This window comes from Actinia tenebrosa, unplaced genomic scaffold (genome assembly GCF_029948245.1).
Source record: "Actinia tenebrosa isolate PJP-AT-01 unplaced genomic scaffold, QUT_ActTen_1.0 PGA_scaffold8__29_contigs__length_14323225, whole genome shotgun sequence".
Classification (NCBI taxonomy): domain Eukaryota; kingdom Metazoa; phylum Cnidaria; class Anthozoa; order Actiniaria; family Actiniidae; genus Actinia; species Actinia tenebrosa.
Window position 1 is genome coordinate 1,125,913 of NW_028292585.1, and position 23,168 is coordinate 1,149,080.

Genomic DNA, 23,168 nt, shown 5'->3' on the forward strand with positions numbered 1-23,168 from the left:
TGCATGGCTGTCACGCTTCATGTGAGAGACTACATATTAATCAGTTTATAAAACGTATTCTATTATGTATGATTCAAATGTTCTTATTATGGCGGAGGAGGTTGATGTTATCATCATAGCGCTGGGATAAGTGGTACGGTGAAAACAGAACTGTTATTCTATGACAAAAAAAATGATGGTCATGTGATCAATAGAAAAATATTCATGCCCAAATGTTCACCTTCCAGGTCTTCGTGCAGCCAAAAGTCTAAAAGACAAATATGGACTCAGGGTACTCGGCCTGGAGGCAACTGAGGGATAGAGTTGGTGGAAGAACTTTGAGTAAAGGTAAATATTGTTTTGTTTACTCTCAGTGGAAAATAATCATTGTTCTCCATCATAGACCAACTATTAAGAAAAAATGTTTGTTTCACAGTCAAACATCAATGATAAACAAAAGGAATAATACTCAAGTGAAGAAGAAATGATCTGAAATAGAAATACATTGATTATGCTAATCATCACTAAAAATCAACTTCTAAATTCTAAAAATCAATTTCTAAATTCCAATTGGAATCCAGTGGAAGAAGAGCCACTCTGTGGAATCCACTGTTATAATACCAACCCGCAAATATATAAGCGCTAAAGACCCTGTTACACGTTGAATCGTTTTAGCTGAAATTTTTGTGCAACGTAATTCGCGTGCAACGGCTGCTCAGACAACTTTCTGTGCAAAATTGCGCCGCGTAACGCCCTTTTCTCAAATCATTAAGAATCTTTGAGGACCGAAACAAAGAAAATCACTTACTAGCGTTGAAGTAGGTTTGATATTGTGGACCACTGAAAAAAAGAGTCGACCAAGTTTTAAAAAAAAGTCGCCAACGTAAAAAAAAATCGTTCAGCTAAAGAAAAGTCGATGGCCCTAAAAGGGCTCCGTATTCCTGAAATATTTTACGACTGAACTAATCTTGACAAAGCTGCCATATACTTCCCAAAACGCTAGTTTACAAACTTGTTTTACTGCAACTTTCATAAACATGCGAACTCTGTGCCTGCGAGCTTCACGCTAAAATTTGCATTTAGAAGAGGCTTGGATATGGATGAAATGCTTTATTGATTTCACTAGGTGACATTTTAATTCTTTTTCAAGGTGGTAATACACTCTGGTTTGACTAGAGGTTTCATGATCAAGTATGGACTTTTAGTTTAACTTTCATGGCCCGGTTTTCGTATGACTGTGAAAAGTTCACGGCACGAACACGGTCATGACACTACTTGAATATGGATGGAATGCTTTATTAATTTTACTAGGTGACATTTTGATTCTTTTTCAAGGGTAACACACTGGTTTGATTTGAGGTTTTATGATCAAGTATGGACTCTTGGTTTAACTAACATAAAGTACAGCAATAACAATTCTTTCAAGCTACAAAAGGATTTTTTCACAGATGTCCACATTTAAGTTTTCTTTTCTGGGAAAAAAAAAAAAAAGAAAAAAAAAGTTAAGATTTGTGATGAAATAAAAACCGGCAAATGAACGGAGTATTGGTGGGAATAGAACTACCAACCACTGGCGATGGACCTTGATCACAACACCAAGTTTATTCTCAATAAAAACGACGCCGAGTCCAGGATTCAAAACCAGGTCGGCTTGGTGAGAGACGCTTACGTTATACCATTATAGAACAAACCTTTTGGCTTAATATCAGACATTTCTCTCATCTTCTGTATTTGCTTGAGTCCTAACCTCTTAGCAACCCTGATAAAATAAAATGATTTTAGTTAATCTTAACTTTGGGTTACTTTTGGAAGCTTAAAGACACGTTTACACGGAGCAATCTTCTCTGCAACTTTTCTCGCAACAGCGTTGCGACGCAAGTTGCAAGAGTGTCTACATGTTCACGGTGCAAGGGAGACGCCATCATTGCCAAAAGTATAAACAAATTGCTGCAACTTGTCTCGCAACATTTTTCAAATTGCACTGTAGGTTAAACGTTGCAACGCTCTATGCAACATGCGTCACAACGCCGTTGCAAGACAAATTGCAGAGAAAATTGATCAGTGTAATCGCGCCTTAACTCTAATTGGGATACTTTAGGAGTTTTGGGGTGGGGACTTCATAGTGGTTCCATAGAGTAGCTCAGAGGATTCTTATTCCAATTTTCATAGAAACCTTCAAAGTATAAGAAATTAAAAAGCAACTATACATCTGATACACAGTCCATTTTATTATACATTTTCTTTTCTCATACATTGTAAATCAAAAGCCTCATGTGGTTTCCCCTGTGGTTTTCAAGCTACTCACCAGGTGGTAACAGATGGAATATACTGGTTTGCATAAAGAAAGAACAGAACGGGATTGGGTGAAATCCACAACTCATCCAACTTATTTGCCATGCCAACTACGATCAAGTGAGCACATTTGCTAGCATCCATTCTTTTGTCCCCAGTTGCAGGCTCTGTCTTGTCTTTGACTTTCTGATGAAAAAAAGATGGCTGATTGACCAAGTATCTTAAATTGACAAGTATGACAATTGTTTTGATATCTGTCCAATTCCAGAAAATGTCCTCAGGAGTGGATCTAGGAGTGACTAGTTCCCCCCCCCCCCCCCATTAACCTTCATAAATCATCCCTTAGTAATCATAACTCATTGTTTTTGTCTCTGACAATTCTGATAGTCAGGCTGGTTTTAACTTACCACATTCACATCTTCAGTAAAGGCATTTCCTCTGATGTTAGTTGAAATTGGACCAGGGCAAACCAGTGTGACATTGATATTTGAATCAAAGATTTCTAACCTCAAACCACTAAAATATCCCTTAGAAAATAAAAGAATATGGTATATCAAACTGAGTCCTTGATGTGAAATATAACAGAATATTTGTTTGGTTATGTGTTCCAAGGCTCAGGTGCCTATCAAGGAAGGGGGGGGGAGGTTGAGGGAGGGCAAACACTGCCCTCCCCCCCCCCCCAACAAAAGTTTAAATAAAGAAACATAGACCTTCCCTTTTTTCTTTTTGGTGAAAGATAAAAAAGTCTAATTACTTCCAGGTGATTTTGTTTCTCATCAGCCGGAACGATTTAGCCAATAATGAACATTAATTATGTCCAAAGTTCAATATTTTCTAGTTCCAGGTTTTCAGCTCAATAAACCAAAAGCTTTTGCTCGAAAATAAAGAAAATAACACTCATACTAGTCTCGGAAAGATTCACCAAATACCTTTTTAAAAAATATTATTTTTTCGTTGTTGTTTGTGGAAAATATTTTGTTTTGACTTAGATAATAGAAAATACTTGGAAATTTTCACTGTGACAAACAATGCTGGTTTTTATTTGAGTTTTTCGTTGGGCATGACTACAAGTTACTATTTTACACATCGCATTTTGGCACTGAAACTTCATTTATTTTATGCACGATTCCTGTGAATATGAACTCAGAGAATGAAATGCATAAGCATGTGTATTGCTGGCATAATGGAACATTGCCCACTTCCCCTAATCTATATATGAACTACATTTCTTAATGAATGTAACAATCAATTGAGACACACCTGCAGAGCAAACTTTGTCGCACAATATGAGGCAGACATTGGTGCACCTGAAACCAGTAAATGTAAATGCATTTTTGAAAATCTAACATTGTATAGCATGATAAAGCACTATTTAAACTTGTTCTGGTAGCTGAGTCAGATAAAACTCTGGCTTTTTCAAAAGCCATAGACACTTGCATACATATGGAAATGTGGCAAGGCAAATTCAGTACTGCAACATGTTTTACCATTTCCATATCTATTGTCTGATTGGATAACTCGTGTGAAAAACAAGAGTTGGATTCAAAAGTATCACAGGCAGGCACGGGAGCAACACAATTTCAGGTAAAAGAATTTTGTTTGTTTGCATTTTTGGTAGCCTTCTACACAGATGTTCTTAGGGTCTGTCACGTAACCACTCCCTCCCCATGAACGTCTGCTTGCTTGAGCATAAAATTCCCCAATTATGAAAGCCATTCTAAGTAGGTTTTATCTTTACCGACTTTTCCAGCAGCACTGCTTGTAACGACAATATGGCCACTCTTTCTTTTCACCATGTGTGGCAACACTGCTTTTGTTAATGATATCACTGCAAGGGTATTCAACTTTAGCATGGCTTCCTCTACTGCAATACCTGGGGTGTCAATCACCAATCCTCTCTGACTTCTCCCACTGTTATTTACTAGAATGTCAATCTGATGGTAATAGAGATAACTGATGTTTATCTTTTTGTTAATGATGAGCAGTGCACCAAGGAATAGACCATTTCACGGATCCCGTTGCTCAACCTCAGCCTGGTCAGCGTGCAATACATTCTTTAGAAATTGCCTACAACCTGTGAAATTTTTAAGTGTTTCAATTGTTCGTTTATGTGTAAATTCCTTTCATTACTGCGGACTGTAGTCAAATTCTAAAGAATAATTACACGCTGACGAGGCTGAGATTGAGTAACGGGATCCGTGAAATGGCCTATTGGCATAAGCTTGTTCTGATCCTGGATTACTTGGGTTTTTGATATTGTAAGAACTTATGCTAGCTAGGGGCTGCACTCTGAAATTTGGTTTTTTGCTGCCATCAATCAAAAATAATCAGTCCAGTACCTTTTACATTTATGACTGGCGGCAGTAAAAATGAACTACACAACAAGCCGTTAAAATGACTGAGATTGCAGAATATTGAAAACTGCAGCAAATCTCATTGTTTGTTTGTCTTCAAGAGGTAAATTCATGCAGGTGGATTTGGTTGCTAGCCATCCCCTTCAGAGTTTTAAAAATAAGAATAAGGCGAAAGGGAAAATCTGAAAAAAGAGCTATATACTAAAATCGACAAATAAAACAATGAGACCCTCATGCATAATTTCTAGATCTAATGTCATGAAGAAATTTCAAGTTCAAAGTTAATTCCAGATACTACAAAACCCACAAATGGTACATGTAGCTCCTGATTGTTCATCCACGCAACATTGCTAGCTGAAGGGGATCTGGAAGACTAAACCTGCAACTTATAGGAATTGGGCTTCCTGTGTTGTCAGGGTCTCAAAGTATTTATTCACCAATAGACCAGTTTCGAATTGCAAATTATCGCTGTGTTCCTTGATTACAGACTCATTTGCACAGGGTTAGCCTCGTATCAGTGTTTAAATATTCACAAATACCAATGGTAAAGTAAAGAATGCACAACTTCAACAATACAAACACTTTGAAACTCAATGGGCCTTAACTGGAACACATGAATATTCTGCACAAACTCGAGGCTAACCCTGTGCAAATGAGTCTGTAATCAAGAAACACAGCGGTAATTTGGAATTCAAAACGGGTCTATTATAGCTTGCTAGGTAACAGCCACCCCTTTCCAATGATCATGGATCTGCCACTAAGTCAACTGGATAATCACTGATTTAAGCAACTGGGCTCTGATATGTTAGAAAGACATAAAGCTATTGCAAGTTTGATAACAAAAAAGTTAGCCAAGAGCTGGATTACTTTGTGAAAATGATTTAAAACAGTATCTGTGTGTTCCTCATGTTTTTCAAATTCTGTAACATCCATGGGAAGAACAAGAATGTCTTGGTCTATGTTATACGATGGGTAAAGAGGTTGGGCGATTTCTGTGGAATGGAGAAAATAATATGTGTGAAAATAAACAAAAGAAACTACTTCATTATCTAATGATGAAAATCACCTTCAAAAGTAGGGATACAAAATTCCCAAATCTTACTGCAGTTTTCTATATTCTGCGAACTCGGCAGTTGCAAGCTGCATGCTAAAATTTGATTTTTCGCTGCTGTCAATGAAAACTCCCCACCCACCCAGCCCATACTAATATCTACTAAATTTTCCAATCAAAGCCCTGTCACTTTAAACTTTTGCATACTAGTTTCTTAAATTTTTCAAGCTTTCATTCCTTCCCCTTTTTCCCTGTGAGCATGGCCTCTCCTCTTTTTCTCTTTTCTTTTAAGGAGGGAAACTCTACTGATGTAGAATATTTCTTTTGTTATACTACAATAGATGAATGAAAACAGTTCTATAACCATTTTTTTACTGGATACACATAATTTGCATAAGCAAATGCAATGCAAAATGGTAGAGGATTAATAGAGGTTTTGCACTATCATGTGCCCACACCCATAATACAGCTTGTGGTTAGATGGCAGAACAATAAAATCCCTTTGCTTTTGGGAATTAAATTCTTTCTTGCTTAAAACGATTGTATTGTTCCTGCCATCTGACATGGCTGCCATCACATGATGGTGCAAAACCTCTATTCAGGGGAGGCAGAACTGGGGGGGCCGGGGGGTATGTGCCCCCCCACCAAATTTTCTTAGCTTCTGTCGCCCCTGCTATTATTAGTATGTTATTTGACGTGGCAGCTGTCAAAATCATGCAGAGGTTTTTGAAAGTTTTACTAAGTTATCCCACACATGCGCGACAAATATAATGTCCTACATCAGCAGAGTTTATTTCCCCTTCTCAATTAATACCAGAGAAGAAATAGGCTCTACTAACAGGGAACTCCCCCTTACACCTCTAACATAAATGTATGTTGTTTAGTAAACCTTGGCCATCATTTCATTCTCACTGTGGATGATGTATCGTCCTCTCTATTGGAGCAAAAAATAACTTTGCAATTCTTTAGATCGATCTCGCGTTCTTTATAGAACGATCACTATGTACGTAAATTTATAATAATTTATGTCAGATGAACAGCTGATGAAGGTGAATTATGAATTAGCACAAAAGAACTTGAAAATGATTCATAATTCCTTACCACCACATTTTCTCTTCACTCTCTCCAATTCCTCCATCCTTCTAGCCGAGAGAACCAACTTACAGCCACATTTCACAAGTTCATAGGCAAGATTTTCCCCGATTCCACTAGAAGCTCCTGTGATCCAAGCAACACGGCCATAAAACTGACTCTTGGGAGAAGCGCCAAACTTCTCGCAAAACTTTAACGTGAAATCACAGTCACTGAGGAATATTAAAACCAGCAAAATAACGGGAATAGCCAGCAAAACGTAAAGGAAGACCATTTTTGACGGGATTTTTCCTCGATTGTGAAACTTACGTCTCTTCAAGGGCTTTTTGTTTATACAATCGATAATCAATCGATATGACACCACAGGAAACCCAAATTCAGCTAAACACTGACATCTGACAAATTTTCAATATGAAAAAGATATCCTCATGCTTCGAAAATAAAAAAGGATCTTATCTGCTGATTAAAACAGTCATTCAAACTGTATCCTTTCTTAGAGTTATAATTGAATTGTTGAGGAAAGTTTTCGTGACTCCAGTAAATGTTTTGGGTTTCCTGTGGCTAACGCATTTATTTTTGAGACGGAAGGGTAACGCTTTGTTGCGTGTTCTAGACACAGTAGCTTTGTTTTGAGTTATTAATTTGCTATATATAGAATCTAAATGCGAATATGAAGCTATTACAAGCCTGTGGAGGGCTTAGGAGTCAATTCAGTCGAATCCAGAGGTTTTTTATTACCCGACAGTCACAAAAAGCCGTGAACACATGGAGTCCTTTAGCAACTGCCTTCAACTACCCTCAAGCAAGACAAGACTATTCTCTCAAAGCTACTGGATTATTTGGACTCTCAGAGCTTAATACTAGCTCGGGCTTTCATAAAATGAAGCGTCAAGCCTTGATAGAAGGGGAGAAGTTAGTAGAGAAGGCTTTAAAATTCGAATCAAACCTAAAGTTAGTCGGTGTATTTGATGAATTGTCTGACGTGCTGTGCAGAGCCGCTGACTTAGCAGAGTTTGTGCGAATGTCGCATCCAGATAAAAAATTCCGAAAAGCTGCAGAGGAAACGTCTTTAGGGATAAGTGCCTTTGTTGAAACGTTAAATACTAATCGTGAATTATACCGTTCAATGAAGTCGGTATTCACAAACCAACAAAGTAAAACTATGGATGAAGAGACATTGCAAGTTGCAGAGCTTTTTCTCTTTGACTTTGAATTGAGTGGAATACATCTGGATGAAGAGAAACGCAAAAAATTTGTGGAACTTCAAGAAAAAGTCTTGATCCTTGGGGCCTATTTTAGTAATGGTGCAAGCATGCCAGTTTTAGTACCAAAGAGAGAATGCCCAGATAAGATAACTAGTTCCTTCCCTACTAGTGGTAACAATGTTTCTATAGATACCATGTACCTTGAGTCATCTAATGAAGAGCTCAGAGCACTGGCCTTTAGAGCTCACCTCCAACCTATAGAGTCGCAAACGCAGTACCTTGATTTACTTTTGTCAGGACGAAATGAGCTCGCCAACTTGGTTGACTTCCCAACTTATGCTAGCCGTGCACTGAAAGGAACAATGGCAAGAACACCGGAGAATGTATTAGATTTTTTAAAGCTTACTGCAAAAATGCTTGAAAAACCAGCAAAAAATGAGTTGGAGATTCTAACCAACATGAAGCAGTTAGACAGTCAAAGTAAAGAAAGTCGCATAATGCCATGGGACTTACAGTATTATATAGGGATGGCCAAGTCACGGAGCTTAAATTTTAATTCTTATTCTTTATCAGCTTACTTTCCACTTGGATCTTGTATGGAAGGACTGAATGTTCTTTTTCAAAATCTTTATGGTATTAGTTTGGTACCAGAAGATGCATTACCAGGGGAGTTATGGTCTCCTGAAGTACAGAAGATTGGAGTTGTGCATGAGACAGAGGGCCTGCTTGGGTATATTTATTGTGACTTTTTAGTCAGACCTGAAAAGATCCAACAAGATTCTCATTTTACAATAAGGGGTGAGAAATTAAATATTTGTTTTGTTTTCCTCCCTTCCTAAAGAATAAGTAGTGGTTACATAATATTATAGTGCAGGGCTCAAAATAGCAGCATGCCAATGGCCAAATTTCAAGTTTTGCAGGTGGAAATAATGATACTCTGCTAAATAAATAATAAAATGGCATGCAAAATTTATTGGAATGACCTCCTTTTAGCATGCTTTCTTACTATGGCAGGCTACAATTTTTTTTCTATTTCGAGCCCTGTAGTGGTTACATATTGATTTTATACCAGCCTTCATTTATGAAAGCTGATTCATATTGGCAGGATAAGACTGTCGTATCATATTGTATTAGTTTGATTTCACTGTCTGAGATATTTATGCTGACAAGAGTTTTGATCTCATGTTGCTTTAGGTGGCAGAACACTTCCAGATGGCTCATACCAATCACCAATAGTAGCAGTAATTTGTAACTTTCCTCCTCCATCACTGTCAGCTCCATCACTACTGACCCATGGCATGGTTGAGAATCTTTTCCATGAAATGGGCCATGCCATGCACTCTATGCTTGCTCGCACAAGATATCAGCATGTAACTGGGACAAGATGTGCCACAGACTTTGCTGAGGTTCCATCGGTCCTCATGGAAAATTTTGTGTGGGATCCTAGAGTGTTATCCAAGTTTGCCAAGCATTATCGTACAGGACATTCTCTCCCAGATGAAACAATTATAAAATTAAGTCAGTCAAGAAACATGTTTGGAGCACTTGAGATGCAGAGACAAGTGCTGTACTCCATGGTGGATCAGGTTTATCATGGAAAGCATCCTTTAGCACAGTCAACCACTGATACTATGACTAGCTTACAGAAGCAGTACACTGCTATACCTTATGTTGAAGGTCAGTAATCTATGAGTAAATAGCCAATGTGCATGAGCACAAATTTAAAGCACAAAGTGCGATTGGAAACCAAATACTTATGCCTTTTTGGAAAGTATTTCAACAATGAAAATATCAAAGTAATTGTTTTCTAATAGTAACACACACACACACACACATATACATACTTATTTCAGTAAAGTTAAAATCACGGAGCTGAGATCACTGAGGATAATGGAAAACTTTTCATATCAAACAAGTAAAGATTTTTTGATACTATTTGCAGCTTGATGATGCCAAAAAGAGGTGAGACTAACTGGTAAAAACATGCAGGTCCATCAACACAGTTATCAAGTGGTTGAAACATGTAAAATGTATCTACCCATAATCCTTGTCAATCTTACCTTTGTAGCTTTTCAGGTGACTAACTTTTTTGAAATAAGTATATATATATACATATATAGGGCCCTATATAAATCATAAATCATTTATTATCCCATTAATTGTTTGTCACATATGTAGGTACTGCATGGGAACAAAGATTCAGCCACCTTAACGGCTATGGAGCCCGTTACTACTCCTACCTGTGGTCACGAGCTGTTGCATCAAAGGTGTGGCACCAGTGTTTTGCTGCTGATCCCTTCAACAGGGAAATGGGTGAAAGGTATCGGAATACGATGCTTGCGCATGGTGGCAGTAAAGATCCCAATAGCTTAGTGGCTAACATGTTAGGACATGAGCTTACTATTAATGATATGGTGCAATCTTTATGGGATGATCTCGTTGCTTCCAACCATTTCTATCAGTGATGAAGAGAATTACAATCAAAATTTGTTGATACCCCAATGGAACAACAAAATATCCAAAAATAGAAATCCCACCTTGATGATGCTGTATTCCATTTCCAGAGGGTGGTACAGGGATCGATGTGCTAAAATAGAAAAATGTGGAGCATGATTTGTAAATTCAAGGTTTACTGTGACGCTTGATTCTTCTCTCGAAATGTGTGCGTGATTTGTGAGATTAAAAGTAAGATTCAGTTAAAATTTGTGATTTGTTAATGTGTAAAAAGCAGTAGTAGTAAATGGCTGGTTCTAGCGCACAGAATTGAAAAATACTGATCCTCTGATTTGCATCACAGAACTAATATATTAAAGTACTCTTAAAGTGCTACTCTGACGAAAATCGCTCAACTTGGATTCAGCTGAAACTTCCTAAGAATACAATAATTCCAATAATCACTGTATGAAGTGTTTTCTCAATATTCGGGACGAAAGTATGATATTTTTACGATTATTTTTTGGAGTCTGTGATGTCATACACTCAACATCGAACATTGCTTTATACATTTCTTTGTAGTTTATGATCAAAATATCAGTAGTAAAGGGAGAAATAAATACCCAAACACTCCAAAATATAATTTATAGTCACAAGTAATGTGAAATAAGCACATTAGCCACCCTTTGGGCTTCATAGGAATGAAATGAATTAAGAATTTATATACAAAGAAATATATGTAGCAATGTTTGATGTTGAGTGTATGACGTCACAGACTCCAAAAAATAATCGTAAAAATATTGAGAAAACACTTCATACAGTGATTATTGGACCTTTAAAGAGTATTTTTAGGAAGTTTCAGCAGAATCCAAGTTTGAGCGATTTTCGTCAGAGTAGCACTTTAAACATGCCCTGAATCAATAAAATATGCTAAGCAATGAAACAGATAAGCAGTCAAATTCTGAGAAAAAAGGCTGACAAAATTCTGAGAAAGGCCTGGTCAGCAAATTCCTGGAAATTAAGTAACTAGTGAAATTCCAAGAAATCAGCCAAAGTCAAATTCCCAGAACTGGCCATTTACTACTACTAAAGTACACACAGGCAATTTATATTCGGAGTATTGCTCTTAGTCGTTCAAAAACGTGGTCCTAAATAAATATATTTTTTATTTACATATAAATATTCATGCATTTGAATATGAGATGCTTACATGTCCATGATAGAGTGAAGTCATAAACCCATGAAATATATATTTGACTAACACATTTTAGTGGACCCTAATTCCAATGTTTTCTTTTGTGTCAATGTTTTCTATTTGTCTATTACAAGCTGACTAGCATTTTCCATTTCACAGGTTTATAAATGCCTTCACTCTACTAGGTAAATTATATGAGTAAACTCTAAAACTTTTTTGATTTTTATACACTTTTCATTTCATGATGAATTTATAATTGCTTCACAAAGCAAAGGAATTTTAAATATATTTGGCAATGCATTTAATTTGGTTACAGCCATTATTTGGTTTAACGCATTTTCCCTATCATCATCATCATCATCATCATCATTATCATTATTATTATGCCATTATCTGTATTCATATTTCTAGATTATTCAAACAGAATATTTATTATTATTTTCATCATCATCTTCATCATCATTATTTTTATCATTATACCATTATTTGTATTCCTATTTCTATTAAATCATTTAAATATGCATTTCTTAAAACTTTCCGAAAATAGAACTGAAACCACCATTCTAAATGGGGCGTGAGGGCTGTCACGTAGGGAGAAAAATTACTGAAAACAAAAACTTACAAAAATAATGAAACGTGCTCAAAAACACACGAAGCGCGAGAACCAACCGAGAACGACCAATGAACGGGGAGAACCAACAGCTGTACTCGCCCCAGTTCTCCTACTATCGTCTGGCTTCCAATTTTGCCATTCTAAATACTTTAAAAGCCTAAAATCAACGATTAATCATTCTAAGGGACAACTTTGACTTATCATAGAATCTTAATCAGAGATTAGTAAGAAAGGATTTTTTAAATTGGATTTTCCGAGATTGAGTATTAAGGTTGAGTAGGGTCTGGGTACGAGAATGTAAGCTATTAGACTAAGTCACTAATCCATTTCCATCAAAATAAGGAATCTATCACAATAGAAAAGTCGAAACAAAAAGATCGAAAATCTACTTATGTTCACTTACAGAAAAAAAATTCTTGATCTATCTAGAGCATTCAGCTCTTGGGTTGGAAAACAATCTGTCGAAGTTATCAACGTCCCTTTTTCTGGAGGACAAGTAAGTATCAAAGAGTAATGATCACGGCCATGGCCACGTTGGAGAACGGCTTGACTTCTGAACTGTTCGCATTTCTATCAAAAACTTATCGTTTTTATTCCCGTGTAAGACGAAAAAAGGCGTCGATTTGGCTCCTAACTTCCTGAGGGATGTTGGATTCTATGGACGTTTGAAAAACATTGGTAAGTTGTATCATTTTTGGTTCTTTTTCGGGGATAAAGTTTAGATCTTTTAGAGCTTTTTCGGTTGCGTCATCGATTGATGGAGGTGTGTCAGGGGGATTGTACTACTGAGCACAGAAAAGAATAAAGTGAAAATAATTTAAGATGATGGTATTTCTTTTGCCAACTTTCAATGTTTAACTCATATAGATTTTACGAGTAGTTAAGCTTGATAAATTTACTTCCAGACGCGCGAAAGGAAATTTTTTTTACCCCAAATTCAAGCTAGCTACGTCGGCCACAGGGAGCCCGGCTTGGTGATGTTAAATCGGTAAAACGATCACGTTTCATATGTTGATGACATTACATAATAATCGTAACTCAATACACCCCTATACAAACAGTCACTACGTAATAGAACACCAGTGTTTGTAACGCGAAACTTAATACCGTGATAAATTCAAATTCAAATACATAACGGCTAAGTGTAACGCACGCGTTAAGAAGAGAGAAAGGAGAGAAGGGCTGAAACAAGCTAGGTTTAGTCGTTGTATGTGTGCCAGCAGTTGATGGGACACCAGATGGGACACTTAATTTATTCATAACCAGCATGACATCATCGAAAGTGTACTCAAATGTACTAGTTCTGAGTTCGTCCATAATTGTAGGTATTAAAACTGATTTAAAAAAATACTAAATGAGTTTGTTATCAATTATATAAACTAAGAATTATTTTTGTAAACTTCGAGGACAGGCTACTTAAAAACGTTGAAGTTGGCTCTGAAGAAATATCAATTGCCGAAATATACGAAGAGCTACCGGCTTCATAGTTCAGGATAAAGAAAATATAGACAACAGAGAACTTGGACGTCTCCTAAAAACCGTTTTTCCTTCAACAACTAGAGTCAGTCGGTTCTGGAAAAAAGCGGGGGAAAAAAACATTTCTACCTGTCAAGACCTTTTGTTATTTTCATTGAAAAATGGCAGATTAGGCTAGGTTAATCATAAACATGTCCCATCAACTGCTGGTACACATAACTTTAAACCAAGCTTGCCGAAATTGCCGAAAATATCATGAGAACTGCTCACAAGTTAGGAAATCAACGCTCCCTCATTTGGTTCAATCTATACTCTTTCGCTTGATCCAGGTTTAAGAGCCCTAACTCTAAAACAAGACTAGAAAATCGAGGTTTTAAAAGGGCTAGTATATTTTGTTTCAGCCCTTCTCTCCTTTCTCTCTTCTTACGGGGCGTCTAACGCTATTGCATTACAAGTTCTATTACGTAGTGACCGTTTGTATAGGGGTGTATTGAGTTACGATTATTATGTAATGTCATCAACATATGAAATGTGATTGTTTTACCGATTTAGCATCACCAAGCCGGGCTCCCTGTGCGTCGGCTACTGAATCGTTCAGTTTTTACATGATTTTTGACATGCTTTCTCAACTCCAGTCATACGCAGTTTTCCGCATATTTTCACGCATATATGTGTAATATAAACACATGAATATAAAAGTATTCAGGGCTGTAACCAGAACTTTTACAGGGAGGGTGCACATCGAATAAAATCAGACCATTGATCGTGTTTTTACTACTAACTCCGTGGCATAACTGCGTAACTAGGGATCCTGCAGGGAGGTGCACAGGCAATAATTTGCAGAACCAAAAAGAAAAAAAAAGGTAACCAAAAGAAAGCAGAACTAAAAAAAAACCTAAAACAAAGCAGAACCAAAAAAAAAAAAAAGGAAAAAGAAAATGGAGATGGATGAGTGGACCTTAAGCTTTTATGGGGGGGTACACATGCACCCTGTGCTCCCCCCTGGTTATGGCCCTGGTATTTTCATGTATGTGTGAAGGGGATTGGTTGTCAAATATATCAGATCTATGTAGTTTAATAACTAATGTTGTTTACAAAAATTATAGACATTGTATATTCCAGAAATTATTACCTATACTCCTCCAGCCCCACAGGTTTTTTTAAGACCCCCCTACCCTCGGAAATTCCAATTTTCTTCCATACGAACTGCAATTTTGTTATTTCTCTGACCCCCCTCCCACCTACCCCTTGGAAATTCCAAATTCCTCCATGGGAGGGGTGGGGAAATGGATACATTTCTGGAACTAGGAACTACACATTACACATCTGCAAGGATCAAAGCTTTATGATATTGTACTCTTATCATAAATCCAGATCAGTAACAATGGTCTTACTGTTTTCAGGTTTAAAATTATCTACTGCTGAGGCTATTGACTTAGAACACCAAGACTCAGAACATCAGCCTGAAGTTTATGTTCATAACCAGCTTGTTAAGAATCCAACAACATGCGGGCATGTCTCGCGTCAGGTAATTATAATTGTTGAGTCCCTCAAATCAAAGAAGAGACCCAAAATTTAAGTCAAGAATCAACCCTAAACTTGAGCCTAGGGAATGAAGGGTTGGTGGTGTAGTGGTAGCCTACTCATTTCTCACCTCTGGGATACTATACTAGTTGGGTTCAATTTCCAGACTCTCCCTTGAATTTTCAGGTCTCTCCCTTGATTATTTCCAGTTTTCCCCTCATTGCATGCTAAATTCAAACCAAACATGCTAAATTCCATTTCAATCTGTCAGTATAAGCTATGTGCCTGACATTGAACAGTCTCTAAACTAGATGCTGTTTTGGGGCATTGATAAAGTTTGAAGCTGGACTGAAGCTTGCCAAACAAAAGTTATAACATTTATATGTTGCATACCAGTCCTATCCTTGATGGATATGTATCAGTGAATAATGAATAAGTAGGCTTAATAATTGAGAAATGCCTAAATAGCTGAGAATAATGAATATGCTAACTATAAACACACTCAAATTTTCAATGTTCCTTTTTCTTCTAACTAGACTGCTGATGCAGTTTTCAAGGCTTTGAAAGAAGGAAAGACAGCAATTGTGATTGGTGGCGATCACAGGTATATCAAAAATGTAGACTCTCCAAAAATTACCTTTACCTTAAATTATTATTCCAAGTAAATCACTATCTATTATATGTTGCACTGTGTATATATTGTTCTTACATAAATGAATACATGAATTATACGCCTTAGTATTTTTAAAAAGGTTGTCTGGAGCCAAATGAGGTATAGGAGGTAGGCAATATAGATCATTTAAAGTCAGAAAAATAAACAACTAAACTCGAATTATCAAGGAGTTTGAAATATTTTTGTCCACTACAACCTCTGTTTTCTTGACAAGAATGATATACATATAATAGTTAAGAAACTGAGTTATTCCAGTTTTTCTTTGACCTATCTTCTATTACTTATATATTGCCTATCACTGGCCTTCAGCTCGATCCAACCTCTTTTTTAAAAAGGAAATAATAATAATAATTAATGTACTTGTTGTTTCAATTATTGTTTCAGCATTGCTACAGGCACAACATTTGGGCATTATCTATTCAACAAAAACACCTGTTTGTTATGGGTAAGAGTTGTACGATTTGACAATATGTTTAGATGAGAACCTGCAAGCTGCAGGGTTGTGATGGCCTATGTATTACAGATACTGCGATTTTTGATATTCTGCAGACATGTAAGTTACAAGCTGCATGCTGAAATTTGCTTTTTCGTTGCCATCAATCAAATATGATCAGTTGGTACCTTCTATTCTCTTAACTGGCAGCAATGAAAACCAATTTCATAACAAGCTGTTGGAATTTCCGAGTTTGCAGAATATAGAAAAACGCAGTAATGAATGTCACGTTTAGCCGAGAGGACATAAAGGTCTAAACATCTATGGATGTAATAAAAAAAGCAGCACCTTCTCAGTTTTTTAGGACTTAATTTGATCAATGAGCTGAGCTGGCCAGGGGTTGAACCCACATTCAATTTATTTATAAACTAAGACAGACTGGATACTTGTGATCAATGCACCAAATTTAATAATTCAATGAAGATGTTACACACATTTGAACGACAGGTTGATGCTCATGCTGATATCAACTCTCCATTAATTACTACTTCTGGTAACATTCATGGAATGCCTGTCAGTTGGATTATCAAAGGGTTTCCAAGTGTGAGTATTGAATTTTGCATTTATCATTACAATATGGATATTCTTTACATTTACTAATATGTTGTAACAACAATAACTTGATGCTATAGATTTATTTGTTATATTTACAGTTTCCGGTTGTTCCTGGTTATGAGTGGGTTCACAGATGGTAGGTATCATTATGATGATGATGGTGGTAATGATGATGATGGTGAAGATGATGTTGATGATGATGATAATGAGGATGATGATGACGAGGATGGTGATGATGATAACAATGAGTATAATGATTATGATGATGATTATGATGGTGATGAAGATGAGGATGGTAGTAGCATATTAAGAAGATAAAACCAGAGCCATTCATTTACAAGAGGGACTTAAGGCTGTCGGTTATGTGCACACAAAATGAAGAAATAAGAGTTAAATTGTGAAATTCATTTTAAAGCAAATATTGTTGAATATATGAGGTATTTTTAGAAACGATAGTTGATAATCGATTCTCTTCTTTTCCTTACATTTAGCATTCCTCCTAGCAAGATAGCTTATGTTGGATTAAGGGATGTGGAACCACAGGAACAGTAAGCAAGCCTTAATTCTGTTGCAAAGGGATGGGTACTGTTCATTTTATACCAGGAAGGGGGATCATTAAACAAAATCAGGCTCAAGAGGATGGAGCACCCCAAAAAAGTCCAAGAATTTTTTATATGTTTATCATGAAAATACCATTACAACTAAACATTTCTCATAATTTTTGTCCAAGATTGTAGCTAAAAAAAAAAAACCATCATCCATCTCCATGATTAGGAATGGTTCTATACACCAACAGTTTGGTATTATTATGGAAAGGTTTCTGACACTGTTATCTTTTTTTTCTTTTAACAGAAAACTTTTAAATGACCTTGGTATTACAGCATTTTACATTAAGGATATTGATGAACTTGGTATCGTTACCACTATGCAGAAAGCTCTAGAGCAAATCAGTCCTAAGTATGTTATGTATTAATAACATAATATGAATAAAATAAAATATAGTACTAATAATATTCCCCCCCCCCCCCCCATTGATATATACTAGAGTACTTAATTACTAAAGCATCACTAAGCAAAGTAAAAGAAATGGGTTGTTTGCATGATGGTGTTAGTACGAAAATGCTTCATAAATTTTCTTTCTTATTCAAATTTATATTTCCTCATGAGAATAGTAAGACAATATTGGACTGAACAGAAGAAAATGTGCATGGGATTCTGGTAGTGGGAGTCAAATGATGCTATCATGCAAACATCCTATTGAGAAAAAAGGAGGAATGGTCATTTAGTACCAACCTAGGGCTTTCATTAGGATATTAGCTAGGGTCTCAGATGTTGCCCTACCTAGTCCATCCCCCACCCCCCCCCCCCCCCCCAACCCTTTCGAGCAAGAACAGACAAATTCGGTTATACATGTGTTTGTTTCAGTTATTCATAGATACTAAATAGAGTTTACCTATTTTGTAAATTTTAGTAACTATCTTCTGACAACAAAATTAATATCTACTGTGCTTTATATTATCAACTGTTATTTTGCAGCAATGAATGTCCAATTCATGTGAGTTTTGACATTGATGCAATGGACCCTGAAGTAGCACCAACGACAGGCACTGCCGGTACTAAAAATAACAATACATTTACATTAATTTAATATGCCATTATATATATTATTCAGCATGAGTATAAGGCTAGTGGGAAACCACTGTTATACAAGGAAAATATATTATTGTTAAGATATATTGATTTAAAGAGTTATTTTCTTTTGTTGTAGTTCGAGGTGGTTTAACACTCAGTGAGGGACTTTACATTGCTCAGGCAGTTGCCGAAACAGGTAATAAGATAATAATAAAATAATAATGGTAATAATGCTGATGTTGATGGTTGATGGCGATGATGATGATGATGATGATGTTTAATGGTAATAATGGCGATGATAATGATGATGGTTAATGGTGATTATAATGATGATGAAGATGATGATGATGATGGGTAATCAGCAAAAATCAGCAATTTTGGATATTTTGGGGTGTTAAAATTGAAATTTAGAATTTTGGCATTTCTTGGTATCTTTTATGGTAACTCTGAGGGGTAAAAAAGCGTCCAACCACGCCCTCTTTAAAGGACTTACAGTATCTTTAAGGGTTATTTTTGAAAATTTTGGACGAGCACACCCAATACTTTTACCCCAGAGTTACCCCCTGGGGATGATGGGTGGTGATGATAATGGCTGATGATGATGGCTGATGAAGGTTTATTTGAGATGATGACAATGACTATGAAGTTGATGATGGTGATAATTGTGATTGATGGGGATGAACTAGAGTATAATTATATTTAGTGTCTCTTTGGCCAAGACAACTTTGTTTTGATTGTTTCTGGATGTTTGATTAATAGGGAAACTACAAGGTTTAGACCTGGTAGAAATAAATCCAAGACTGGGAGATGGAATCGAGGCTTTAAGGACAGCAGAAACTGGCATGCAAATTGTTGAAGCAATGCTCGGAAAACATGTTAAAATACCAGAAGAAGATCTGATACCCTACAATGAAGCTATTAAAGCTAAGTCGAACAAATGAGAGAAAAGCTTATTTTTAACCAGCAAGGAAAAAAAAATCATTGCTTTCAATCAGTAAAGAGCTAATTGAAGGGCTGGTAAAATTGGGGATACATGTTTGGCCTGGGGCAAAAAAATCTTACCCACTTATTCAACTCTCTTTATAGAGGAGCAAACAAAAGCAAATACAATAACTAACAAATCAGTGCATGTGCATATTCTATAAAGGCTACTCGAACTGTCTAATTAACAAATAATTTGACATCAGTTTGTTATTTGTCTGTCCTCTTATTGACAATAAATTTCGCCATGACATTGTCAAAGTACTACGCAATTTATTGACACATAAAAATCTGATGTCAATTTGTTTTTTACAATAATAAAAATGATAAAAACTTTTTACTGATCAAAACAACTAATGGAAAAAGCATGCACTCATTGACGTCAGCATTATCTGTCTGTCCTCTTATTGATGATAAAAATTAACCAATCAGCATACGAGAAATTTGTAAGTCATTATAAAATCTTTATAGACAACAATTTTATTATCCAAGGAATAAATACTCTTAATATTCAACATGCATCAGCTCACTCTTAATGAATCTTCACAGCATGATACATGTGTACATTTATTAAGAATTCGCAAAGAATCTAGCATAATTGAGAATTTAATTGGTCATTCTGTACTTTATCATTAGATGACACTTGTCAATCAATCATTGGTGCAAGATCAACCCATGACTGGCTGAGTGCCAATCAATTATTTGTATCAGCTGGTCATAAAGTACACAGTAACCTGAGAATTTTTTACTTGAACTCTAAAGAGTAAATTTGTAAAGTCTGCTTTTCTCGTAAGAATATTTTATTGATAACAAAATGCCTAATTAATAATAATTTTAAATAATGATAATAAAAATCAATACAATTAATGATATAAAATAAACGATGAAGCAATTCCATATACCCAATGAAATAGATAATAGTAAAGGCTAACAGAAATTAGTAGAAACTAATTCCATTGTTTGCTTTTGTTTTTTATTCAACTGTCAAACATCGACTGTTATATTTGTTTCATTGGTTATATGAAATCACTCTAAGAATATACCACTATCAATATTAATAGTAAATATATTAAGTAGTTTTTGAAATAACAAGTCTACGCATTGAAAGTAGAATTTTTTCAATTGCCAATGGTAGTTCTTGTTTTCATGTTTTCCTTATTTAAGTTTGAGAAGCAAATGTTCAGGAAATATCCATACCCAAATGGCAGCCCAAACCAAACTTTTCCTCAATTGTTTTTCTTCTCTACAGACAAGGGATTCATATTAGGAGTCCCATGCTGTTTTTGGTCTATCCCCATGTTAATCTCCTCTGGATATTTTCTGAGCTCATATAAGTGTTTGTTTTTGTTTTGATACTGTACAGTAGTTTAAGCTAGGCCTTCTCAAAAGAGAATGGCTTGAAGTGTTAACATGAATACACAATGAACCTATGTCATAGAATGTAAATAATAAAAATAGAATTCAGTGCGTAATCTACCATTTTTTGTGCATTGGTGATGTATCTTTAGGTGTCTAGAGGATTGGTGTTGATGTTCTGGTACTTGGCATCCTGGAATAAGGAGGAAAAAATTTAAAAAATAAAATAAAAAGTAAGGATGCTTAAGGATTGTGTTTTGAATGCATAATGGTTCATATGGCAAAGCTCTTGGAGTAGACACTGGGAGTATCAAAAATTTCAATAGATGCTTAGTAAGGGATTAATCAAAACTGAATCAATATAATGATAATCACTGAACCTTTGATAACTTTCTTTCCACTGATTGTCTAAAGAATTTGAAGATATGTCCTGAAGCTTCCTTGCATGCAGAAAGACACTGGTTAAACTGGCAGATAAAAAGACAAGTCGATTAGTGGCAAATAATCCTTCCTTTTTTTATATAAAAAAAATGATGACAAAATGGAATTGTAATAAAATGGGATTCCCATTCACCTCACCACAGGTAACCCAACATGGACTGTAATCTCGCTGCTCTCACCTGTTCTATTGTGAACATTCCCTTTGTAGAAGAAGTCAAGAGACTTTGTTTTATACTGTCAAACACAAATGTTAAAACAGCACTGGCCTCCTGTTCAAAAAAAATCAACGAACAGAAGTAAATGGGTGTCCATTTGTTTTAACCCCAACTCTCATTTATACACCTGGGTGGAGAGAGGCCACTGTTGGTCTGAGAGTATGATAGCACTATGAGCCCTCTGGTGTAGAAAGACATACTTTTTTCACCTATAAACACAATGTGAGTGCACTAGATAGAGCTTGAACATTCGGCGTCTAGGTCTCAAGGCTACATATCACCAGGGCACCACATCTTTCCTGGACCAGAACATACCTGTTCTTGTTCCAGAGTAGGGTCGAGCTGGATTTCATTATTGTCCATGAGAGCACATGTAACAGAGGCCACAGTACATCTCATTGGGTAGCCAGCATCAATCATGGCCATACAAGCTGCATTGACAGCACATGAAAACAACTAAGATCTATTAAGGAAAGTACTATCTCATACTAGCTCTAATTTTGGTGAGCTTCCTGTGGCATGCATTCCACAGGAATCCAAAAGAAAGGATTAGATAAAGATAAAAGATACAGATCCTGAGTTTTGCACCACTTGAACAATTATTGTCAAAGCAGACCTTGGGTGTAAAGATGTCAAGATAACTGGTTCGCAGCTTTTTTTGATAATTTGTTCCAGTGACTTTTCAGCACATCCTGTTTGGAATTGAAAAAATGATCAAAAATATTGCACTTGAGTAAATGTGCAAAAATCATCGAAAATGAAAAAATGAGCAGTATGTGGAATGGATTCGGAAATGGTAAAAAAGGTAGTCACCACAGGGAGCCCAAACTTGAATTTCTTCCATTGATAATAAGCCTGAAGCGAGATGACATTTTACCCCCATCTCTAGACCATAATAGTTTTTAAAATTCTTTCATATTAAAATTTTTGATTCCTTAGAGAATACAGGAACAATAATCATAATTAAAGAACAAAAGCAGCATGAAAAAGATTATGGTCTAGAGACGGGGATAAAACGTCATCTCGCTTCAGGCTTATTTGCAATCCTTCAAAAGCAGTGTCCGTGCCCGTAACTTTGAAGTCATTAAAGATTTAATATTTTCATTAGAAACTGACCAAGCTTACCAGGAAGGCCGACTTTAGTTCTGAATATCACCTCTACATATGATTTATCTAGCAACTCCTTGTTGGATCTGACTTCAACTGGCCCGTATGCGGCTGCTATGACTCGTGTAGCTCCTATATTAAACAACACATGTTCAAATTACTTAAAACTACTGATAGACTGACAGGTCTTGTAAATAATGTGAAGGAAAAACATTATGGAGTCAGAAAATCTCTAAGCTTGATATGAAGATTATGTATTTTTTCAGGATCAAACCTTGTTTAAATGATGCCGACCCATCGGTCTGAGAAAGAAGGTCTTGCTCGCAGTACATTGCTCTTATTTCGGATATCGCTCTTTCTGTCTCGATTTCCATTTTTCCTTGTCACTCACCTTTCTTTCTAAACTACACGTGATGACAAAACTTTGCTCTCAACTTTGGCCGCCATATTGATTTGCGAAAGAGACTGGAACTACGTAAGCAAAAATAGATTCAGGGGAGA

The 23,168-nt window shown here is 36.1% G+C and overlaps 4 protein-coding genes and 1 long non-coding RNA gene across 5 annotated transcripts; 3 read left to right on the plus strand and 2 right to left on the minus strand.

The window, feature by feature from the left end:
- Positions 1-15: 15 nt before the first annotated feature.
- Positions 16-2,382, plus strand: LOC116306363 (uncharacterized). Its single transcript, XR_004198253.1, has 3 exons — positions 16-133; positions 228-327; positions 2,247-2,382. It is a non-coding gene; the product is annotated as an uncharacterized LOC116306363 (long non-coding RNA).
- LOC116306361 (dehydrogenase/reductase SDR family member 7) lies at positions 1,075-7,125 on the minus strand. Its single transcript, XM_031716408.2, has 8 exons — positions 6,778-7,125; positions 5,493-5,617; positions 4,010-4,205; positions 3,532-3,578; positions 2,679-2,798; positions 2,285-2,457; positions 1,671-1,738; positions 1,075-1,451 (listed from the first exon to the last, which is right to left on the minus strand). The coding sequence occupies exons 1-8, from the start codon at positions 7,040-7,042 to the stop codon at positions 1,438-1,440; spliced, it is 1,008 nt and encodes a 335-aa protein (XP_031572268.1). The 5' UTR covers positions 7,043-7,125; the 3' UTR covers positions 1,075-1,437.
- Positions 7,126-7,222: 97 nt separating this feature from the next.
- On the plus strand, positions 7,223-11,578 carry LOC116306357 (mitochondrial intermediate peptidase). Its single transcript, XM_031716405.2, has 3 exons — positions 7,223-8,771; positions 9,168-9,650; positions 10,152-11,578. The coding sequence occupies exons 1-3, from the start codon at positions 7,439-7,441 to the stop codon at positions 10,436-10,438; spliced, it is 2,103 nt and encodes a 700-aa protein (XP_031572265.1). The 5' UTR covers positions 7,223-7,438; the 3' UTR covers positions 10,439-11,578.
- A 760-nt stretch (positions 11,579-12,338) lies between these two features.
- Positions 12,339-21,020, plus strand: LOC116306360 (arginase-1). Its single transcript, XM_031716407.2, has 12 exons — positions 12,339-12,710; positions 12,820-12,892; positions 15,094-15,218; positions 15,751-15,818; positions 16,272-16,332; positions 16,828-16,923; positions 17,034-17,071; positions 17,427-17,483; positions 17,788-17,892; positions 18,472-18,548; positions 18,704-18,763; positions 19,327-21,020. Exons 1-12 carry the CDS (start codon positions 12,606-12,608, stop codon positions 19,506-19,508), a joined length of 1,047 nt encoding a protein of 348 aa, XP_031572267.1. The 5' UTR covers positions 12,339-12,605; the 3' UTR covers positions 19,509-21,020.
- Positions 20,003-23,114, minus strand: LOC116306362 (exosome complex component RRP46). Its single transcript, XM_031716410.2, has 7 exons — positions 22,942-23,114; positions 22,686-22,799; positions 22,131-22,252; positions 21,876-22,016; positions 21,525-21,614; positions 21,285-21,371; positions 20,003-21,097 (listed from the first exon to the last, which is right to left on the minus strand). The coding sequence occupies exons 1-7, from the start codon at positions 23,039-23,041 to the stop codon at positions 21,053-21,055; spliced, it is 699 nt and encodes a 232-aa protein (XP_031572270.1). The 5' UTR covers positions 23,042-23,114; the 3' UTR covers positions 20,003-21,052.
- Between the last annotated feature and the right edge of the window lie 54 nt (positions 23,115-23,168).